The 9,329-nt window shown below is 43.1% G+C and overlaps 1 protein-coding gene across 1 annotated transcript in view; it reads right to left on the bottom strand.

Moving 5' to 3' along the window:
- MTREX (Mtr4 exosome RNA helicase) overlaps positions 1-9,329 on the bottom strand; it is a 98,048-nt gene that overhangs the window by 40,969 nt on the left and 47,750 nt on the right. Inside the window, exon 16 of the mRNA XM_025196145.1 lies at positions 6,298-6,448. Within this exon, the coding sequence (XP_025051930.1) occupies positions 6,298-6,448 (151 nt within the window). The remainder of the gene's footprint in view (positions 1-6,297; positions 6,449-9,329) is intronic.

Raw genomic sequence — 9,329 nt, 5'->3', positions numbered from 1 at the left:
GAAAAATGCAAGGTTCTCCACCTTGGGAGGAAAAACCTGCAGCATCCTTATAGGCTCAGCAGTGCTACATTAGCTAGCACTATGGACAAAAGGGACTTGGGGGTCATGATTGACCACAAGATGAATATGAGCCTGCAGTGTGATACTGCTGCTGGTAAAGCGAGCAAAACGCTGGCTTGCATCCATAGATGCTTCTCAAGCAAAACCCGGGACGTCATCTCCCCTTGTACTTGGCCTTGGTGAGGCCCCAGCTGGAGTACTGAGTCCAGTTTCGGGCCCCACAATTCAAAAAGGATGTGGAGAAGCTTGAGAGAGTCCAGAGAAGAGCCACGCGCATGATCAGAGGTCAGGAAAACAGGCCTACGATGACAGGCTGAGATCTATGGGGCTCTTTAGTCTGGAAAAGTGCAGGCTCAGGGGTGATCTGATGGCCACCTATAAGTTTATCAGGGGTGACCACCAGTATCTGGGGGAACGTTTATTCACTAGAGCGCCCCAAGGGATGATGAAGTCGAACGGTTATAAACTACTGCAAGACTGGTTCAGGCTGGATATAAGGAAGAATTTCTTTACTGTCTGAGTCCCCAAGGTCTGGAATAGACTGCCATTGGAGGCGGTTCAAGCATCTACATTGAACACCTTTAAGAAAAAATTGGATGCTTATCTTGCTGAGATCCTATGACCCCAGCTGACTTCCTGCCTTCGGGCGGGGGGCTGGACTCAATAATCTTCCAAGGTCCCTTCCAGCCCTAATGTCTATGAAGTCTATGAACCCTTTTGGAAACCCTAGAGATTTAGCAAATTGTCCACTGAAATTTATATCCAAATACTATGAAAGTTACAGATCCATAAGCCACATGTATATGTACAAGCTTTATGAAAACAGGAATTTAGATATTAATTTCCTTGAAAACACTGGCATATGCACAACAGTCCCAAGAGCCAAACACATCTGACTCTTTGTAAACACAAAGCAATCTCTTCTATTCCTATATATGGAAGGCAGCCGATAGCACAGAACAGGACATGGGACAGAGTCAAGATAGGTTCTCTTCCCATCTCTACTAGACTTACTGTGACACTTATCTTCTCTGTGTCTCATTCCCCAACCTCTTTTGTAAAGTACATTGAGATTTACAAAGCTTACATGGTTGGGCTGCAGAACACTGAGAAATCCTCGGGACTATAGCGAGTTTTAGTTTTAAGGACTCAGGGTCCACATAGATACTGGAAGCCCTTTATGTTGCCAAGGGAAATCAGTTACTGAGAACCTCAGGCTCATCCAATGAAGATGAGAATAAAGATGGTATTTCTGAGTCACCATCTAGGAGAAGAAGTTAATCCTCTTCTAAGCTCTCTATTGAAAGGACAAGTGCAGCAAATTTAACCTGTTTCCAGAAGATCCCTGGAGATCTCTGGAATAGGATACATTTGCTGAAGTCTGACAGAGTACAAGCAAGATTATAAAAAGATCAAATATACCAAACATGAAGCTAAATCTTTTTTGATGACAGCAGACTAGGGATAAAGGCCCTTGGTAATGAAGGTTTAATCTCTTCAATGGGAAAATTTTCTCTGGCACCAAAGGCTATAGTGAAACAACAAAGAAACGACCCGTGCTAGAGTTAACCAAAGAATCACCAAGTAGTTCTCATTTACATGAATGGAAACAAACAAACAAAGATTCCCCACTTTTCCCATTAAGATGAATTCATAGAAGTCAGTGTCCAAAAGTGCTAACAGAGAAATAATTACACCGATACTGCATGAGAGCCAGGAAATTTACTGACACATTTCCTTTGCTTCCCCTTCCAAGCAGGGGACAAAGAACTCCAATGCAAATAAGCCAAAGTCAGAGTTTTGAGCCAGCCTTAGAGCCAGTCTGATCAAGACTCCTCAATCCCTAATACTGCTGTACATCAAAACTACTTACAACAGACAGGAGTTAGGAATGGATTTGTTCCTTAATATCAGCTATACTGAATTAGGTCAGTGATCTCAAGGCCATCTACATTGGGTAGATCTGTGATCTATAGATACCTCACTAAAAGTGATGATACCTACTCCCAGTACTACCAGGGCAGGGGATTGGACTTGATGATCTATTGAGGTCCCTTCTGACCCTAACATCTATGAAACTATGAATTTCTTGCACCTGGAGAACATCTTAATTTTTAGTTTGAGATAGGTCATCCCAGTCTTGTTGCTTGAACAACAGCCTGGACTGTACCCTCCACCCCAGGCAACAATGCACAGCTGGTCAAGAAATGCTCCTCTCCTCCCTCTTAAAGGTAGAAGTCTACTACAGATCACCCATCCTGGAGCAGATTATATAGGTATTGTTCTGAACAATTAAACAGTAATCCAAAGGACAGGGCCCGGTGAAAATGAAGGAATTTAGTACTGGATGTGGCTGTTGGAACAACAACAGGGCAGGACAGTGACAGTCCATCAAATTGTTGGAAACAAGTGCAGAAAACTGGCAGTTACTACAGTAATAGGACGATAACTGGGTTTACAATAGATCAAGCTTGCACAAGTCAACAATATGATGCTGTTGCAAAAAAGCAAACCTTATGGGGTATATTAACAAAACTACTGTATGTATGATGCAGGAGATAATCATTTTACTCTATGCTAGTGATACTTCAGCTAGAGTACTGCATCCAGTTTTATGCACAGAAAGATGTGGACAATTGGAGGAGGACAAACAAGAATGATTAGAAGTTTAGAAAACATGACTTATGCAAAACAGTTGAAGAAACTGGGTTTATTCAGTTTGGAAAAGAGAAAACCGAGGGAGGACATGATGGCAGTCTTCAAATACGTAAAGATTGCTATAAAGAGAATAGTGATGAATCAAGTGTTTGCCATATCCACTGGTGTTACGGCAAGACATAATAATTTCAAATTGCAGCAAAAAAAGATTTAGGCTCACTGTTATGAAAACAAAACAAAACTATCTAAGTACAAGAATACAAAAAACCTGAAACAGGCTATCTTGGGAGGCTGAAACTTCCTTTGGAAGTTTTTGAGTAGGTTAGACAAACATCTAGTATATCTGACCATGCCTCAGTACAAGGAAGTGGACTAGTTGATCTCCTGAGATCCATACCAATCCAACAAAATGGAATCTAAATTAACTGTGGCATCCCATTTACTTATTTTAGAAATCTAAGATTTCAGCAATTGCAAACACACATCATATTACCAGAAAACAGTTCTAGATTATGAACCATCGTGGAATTTTTATTTATTTATGTATTTATTTATTTTACACATTAAAAAAAGAAAGAGTTTCGCCAAACTGATTATAAAACTCTGCAACAGGCTGAATATCCTTTCTAGTCCTGGCTATTGTAGATTCACTTCCTCCTCAACTGCCCATATTAACCACACAAATCAAGCTGCAGTCCCAACTTTAAGCCATGTGCCTGCTTATATTATACTAGTGATATTAAAATATGACACAGACCAATGAGTAACTTGAAAGAGTCTTCCTTCTCTCAACCTTCCTATTGCAGGCTATTTTTGAATGTATATAAGCAGCAAGGACAGCACACATTGGTGTATTTTGTCATTTTAGCTATCATGTTTTTAGAGAACATTGCTTATAATAGAAATTTATGGACTGTTTTGAACCTATGGCCTAAATGATTCCTACTGCATTTTGTAAGATTAATTGCGATTGTGGCACCCACATAATTCTAAAGCAGAGCTTGGTACCTGGTATATAATTTCTCAGGAACACCAAGAATGCTCTCTGGCTGAGTTTTTTGTAGTAATACTATGGGAAAAGAAAGTTGGGTATGTCCACAGATACAAACTGTTCTGAGAAATGCAAGCTATATGTAACTGCTGTATTAAGTGCGAACCCTGAAATTTGACACACAATGTAAAGGGATGCCAAAAATGGGGATTTATTGTTCTCCCCCCACTGTAATGAGCAGATACAGTTCATTCTTCACTGCCAGGTGAAGTAGATGCATCTGTTGTGTTTCTGAGGTTTTGCTGAATATAAAGCTGTCAAGCTATCAAAAAATTGGCTGACGAAGCATTTTCAAAACTGATGCGTGTGGTGGTAGGATAGGGAGAAATTGATCTTCAGAAATACATAGCTGAAAGCAGTCAGTGTGGCTCACAAATCTGGCAACTCCAGAGAGCAAAGACAAGGATCTGGATTTTGCTTTGTATGTGAACATTTCCAAGCTGACAGGTTAATTTTATTCTGTTTTTTCTGTTGCTTCAGACCAGTTGTTCTCTATCTTTTTTTTTAGATTCAAGGTATCCCTCCATGACTTTCCTGAATTTAGTGGCATCCCATTTTAAAAATGAATGCATTTATTTCTGTACAAAATAGCTTATATATTCATCTCTCTTTCTCTCAATCTATTTACACACTACATATGTTCATGTGTATGTGATATACATTGTCTATGTGTATCTGTCTGTCTCTCATACACAAACTTGTCTGTTATGCCACAGAGAGCCAGTGCCTGCCCTAGAACATTGTGAGTGCAGAGGGCAGCAGGTATCTCCTTCACCCAATCTGTCCTAGGACTCGCAGATTAGAGCTTGGGGTCCCATGGGGTTCTTGAGACGGGGAGATGGCACAGCTGAATTGGAGGCAGTTTTGGCATGGCTGAGCTACAGAGCAAGAAAAATCAGGGTTGTATTGCAGCCTCAGCCAGTGCCTGCTGTTCCAGGGCAAGCCCAGGAGCGTTCCGAAGTTCTGGGGCCCTAGGTCCAGCTGGGGCAACTGGCACTGGAGTCTTGGAGTAGCGCTGCCTTACCCAAGCTGAGGCAAGCAGGGGCAGCACTTATAGTTTCATAGTTGGTAGGGTAGGAAGGGACCTGAGCAGATCATCAGGGCAGGAAAGGATGCTGGGGTCAAACGACCCCGGCTAGGTGACTGTCTAGCCTCCTTTTGAAGACCCCAGGGTAGGGGCAAGCACCACTTTCCTTGGAAGCTGGTTCCAGCTCCTAGCTGCCCTGACTGTGAAGTAGTGCCTCCTGATGTCTAGCTTGAATCTACTCTCAGTCAACTTATGGCCGTTATTCCTTGTTACTCCCGGTAGTGCTCGGGGGAACAGGGACTCTCCCACTGCCTGGTGGTCCCCCTTGGCAAGTTCATAGGCAGACACCAGATCCCCTCTCAGCCTTCTTTTGTGAAGGCTGAACAGGTTCAGGTCCCGCAGCCTCTCCTCATAGGGCCTACCCTGCTGCCTCTTGATCATGTGAGTGGATGCAATGTATGCTGTCCAACATCCCCTCCCAGAGATGTAACTAGTAGGGCTTGTGCCCTGGGACAGCGTTTCTCAACCCTGGCAGGCACACTCATTTCCCCCTCTGGGTCCCTTCCACCTGCTGTGGTGGAGCTGGTCCAGCTCGTCTGTCTTCTCTGCCATGCTCCATGCATTTCTCTGCACATCCTTTGCAATACCCAAGCTGCCAACTGGGCATTCCCTGACCTGTGCCAAGGGCTGTTCTTACAACCCCTACAGTAAGACACACACAGCAGGAAGAGGGGACCCCTAGGGGTTGTGAGAGTACCTCCTGGATTTGGGAAACGCTGGCCCAGGGCACAAGCAGGCAGAGGGAGCCTGGGGGTACCCCCCTATAAATCAGCACTATGGGCCTGTGACCCCTTTGCCCTTCTCTGCTACATCACCTCCTGTCAGGCTGGGCTGTAGTGGGGCACCTCCTCCTATAGTAGCCACTTCCAGGTGCTGGGGCACTTTAATTTGGCAGGGGCACCAGCAGTGGTGCAGCATGCTTGAAAGGGTCTTTTAGCACCCTGGATAAGAATCTGTGATTTAGACACTGTGTGCTTTGGTTTTGATTTAGACACTGAATTAAACTTGACAGCTTATATCAATGTTTTTTATCCAGGTTTTTAAATATGAAACAAAGAACCATGAGATGTACTTGTCTTCATCTCTCAGGAGCCCCAGGAGTCTTATTTATTGTTTGGTCCTCTTCCACACATTTATGACATGTCTGTCTTATTTAGAGGGGAATGGACCCTCCCTAGACAATCAATATTGTTTAACATGGCTCAGATGTTAATTATAGAACAGAAAAAGGAACCTCTCCCTGCAAATTAAGAAAAACCCTCTCAATAAGTCTCTCCCCCTCAACAACAAACTCCTAAGCATTCCAGGGACTTTGTTGATGGGGAAAGAGAATTTCAGTTGGACTTTCATTACAAACATTACAGTACTTTAACTAACTGTACAGTTAAAACAAACTTTATACAAATCATCATGAAGCTGTGTATAACACAATAATACTTACTCTCTACTACTCCTGGAATAGCTCTGTAGTGTTGAAATTGATAAAAGGATTTTTCTAACATGTATTCAGGGTTAATCTCCTCTACTCGCAGCAAGTTCAATACCATGTTGTACGTCAAATGAAAAGCACTGTTTAGAGGATCCGCTGAACCCTAAAAAACCCCAAAACCCCACCCAATGTAGTGTTAGTCACCAAACAAGGAAAATAATATAATGTGACGAGGTGTTTCACAGGAAAGATTTTTACCCTACTGCTTAACATAACTGATTTGGAAGAAAACTTTATAAATTCTCTAATATATGTTAAATTTCGTATTTGATCTTAACTAACAGAATTTGCCAAGGCATGTAAAACACACCCAAGGAACGTACATTATCCCCGAGGCAGGCAAGCGATGTTAAGACAGCAGGAGGTAGATCGAATACATAAACTCCCTGAAACTCAGGAGAATCTGTATGAAAAGTTATACCACATTTCTTCTTCTTTTTTTTTTTTTAAAGTATGCATATGCCCTTTCCCCCTATTTCTGCTACACATTTGTAACTATTTATCTTAAGCCTGAACCAGACCCTGCATTGTATAGTCAGTTATGATACTAGGCATCATATTAGGCTTGTAAGAATTAATTTCTATAATGAAGGACAGGACCTTTTAGATCCAAGACATGTTTGTGCTATGTGGAATGCCTGTAAAAGAGTAGCTCTTTGTAAAAGAGTAGCTAGAAGCTATATTTGCTTATACACCTACACATTAACCTCTATACAACTGAAATAAGAGGTTACTTGACCTGACACTGACCCGTCTGTGAAAGAAAGGGATAATAAACAAAAAAAAGACACTAAACCGGGGTGTCAGCCATACAGTTTATGGATGGGATGCAGCCCACAGAGGTGGATCATCCAGTCAATGGGGCTTCTCACTGTGGCTGCTAAAGCCACTCTGGGCACCACCAGCACCCAGAAGGTTAATGCTAGGGCTGCTCACCTCTGCTGTTCCTGTCACTCAATTTAAGGTTTTTGATAGCCACTGATGAAAACTGACGGTCAGCAAGAGGAAAAGGAATGAAGGTAATCAGCCGTGGTGTTAACCCCTTGGGAACTGGCTGCGTTGACAGTGGTTCTGGCAGCTGCGGTGAGAAGCCCTGGCCAGATGATCCACCCCAATCTGCTGACAGGGAAGATGGCTCGCCATCTTCTTTCTGTTTGATGCTGCTGCAGTAGGGGACTATATATGTGAAAACTTATAAACAATATTTCTGAAAGAAAAAAACAAAAAAAACAAAACACATTTTCTCCAAAAATATTCTACTCCATACTATACCACTATATATTTCTACCCACCACTTGGCTTTCCACCATGGTTCATTTTTGGAAGTTAGAACTAGAAAGCTTACATACAGGTCTGATTTGCATTCATCATTACAGTGAATCCAAGTCATGCAACATTTTCTACCACTTAGTGTTACAAGCTATTATGATTTTTTAAAACCACAAAACACAGCTGCTGTAGGAAATGAAACAGGCCAACTGAGTATGTACCTCTGCATTCCAACTAGCCATTCTTGTAACATAAATCTAAACTTCTTACACACTTCAAGAAGAAACTGAGCAGCACAGAGTAATTCAGAAAACATCACAGAACAGTTTAAGTTATTCTTTGGCAACTTTGTGGTAGCTGTTTAATATGTTCTGTTCCCATCCCATGATAAGTGAAAGATAAGATGGAGCAACTTAAACATGAATGAAACAAAACTAAATTACTGCAGAGCAGCTGATAAACAGTAAGTCTTCTCATCCCTCTTAACTTGGCACAATTTGTTTACTGTACTCCAAGATACGGTCTATTTACGGTTAAAAACGAAACCCCTCTCTTCCTGATAAGATTTAATTGCTGGAAAAAGTTAAATGTTACTCAAATAATTCCCATCAATTCAACTAAACTAAAGGAAGTTAGTTTAAACATTCACATCAATAAAGCCCTGGAACTGTATATTTTATCACTGCTAATACACCTTTGCAGATTCCTTCACTTCACTACTCTTCATATTTCACACACAATACCCATTTCCTCTAAACTGTTTGCTTCCCACCCACCTTGTTTTTTTAAATTACCTACTTCATATAGACTAGAACAGAGGTCAATGTTCAGCAGCACGGGGCTGCTTTAAGGAAGTTTACCTACTTTAATGAAACACAGGTTATTGTCAACCCCAGCCAGAACTGCAGTCACCACTCCACTCTCCAGTGCTGCTGCTTTTCCCTGCTGCCTGGGTGAAGCCTCCTTGTCCTTCCCCAAGACGCTGCAAAAGGCCTTCACCAAAGCCCCCTGGCTTTGCAGGCTAGATCTAGCCTGCAGGCTATGCATCTCCAACTGCTGAACAATACTTTTGTAATTTGTGTAACTGTAGAGTCTATAATGTGTCACTGTACAAAAAAGTAGGAAATTAGTAGGTCTGTGCGAAGTTTCAGTAGCTGATTCGATTCGGGGGAAGATTCATCCCGCTTTGGGGACCAAATCTCTGAATCCAAATCGAACTGGGAGACCAATTAAAAGCTCCAAATTGATCTGAAGCATCCGAATAGACGGAAAAGTTTCAGAAAAGGTTCAGCTGCTTTGGAGATTTGGCTGTGGGCTGAACAGGCCCCTGACACAGCTGCCTCCAGCTGATAAGTCTGTTGGGGTTAGGGGAGGGAAGGGGTGTGGGGGAGGGACTGCGGCTGGGACAAGCTGCCCAGTCAGGGCGGAGGTGCACATTATTCAGGGAGGGGGGCAGGGGGGTGCAGGATGCAGGCACGGCAGCACTCAGAGCAGGGGCTCTGCCCTGCAGCCACTTGCCCAGTTGGGGCAGGGAGATGCAAGCGCAACTTGCTCCAGGCAGAAGGGGCAAGTGGCAGCAGGGTATAGCTCCTGCTCCCAGTGCTGCTGTGCCCACATCCCACACCGGCTGGCAAGTGGCAGCAGGGCAGAGTCCCTGTTCCCAGTGCTGATGCGGGGGCAGAAGCGCTGGGGGGGGGGGGTGTTGCCCGGGACCC

The sequence above is a fragment of the Alligator sinensis genome, unplaced genomic scaffold (genome assembly GCF_000455745.1).
Source record: "Alligator sinensis unplaced genomic scaffold, ASM45574v1 scaffold573_1, whole genome shotgun sequence".
Taxonomy (NCBI): domain Eukaryota; kingdom Metazoa; phylum Chordata; order Crocodylia; family Alligatoridae; genus Alligator; species Alligator sinensis.
Note: the sequence above shows the minus strand (reverse complement) of the source record. Positions and strands in the feature narration are given on the sequence as shown.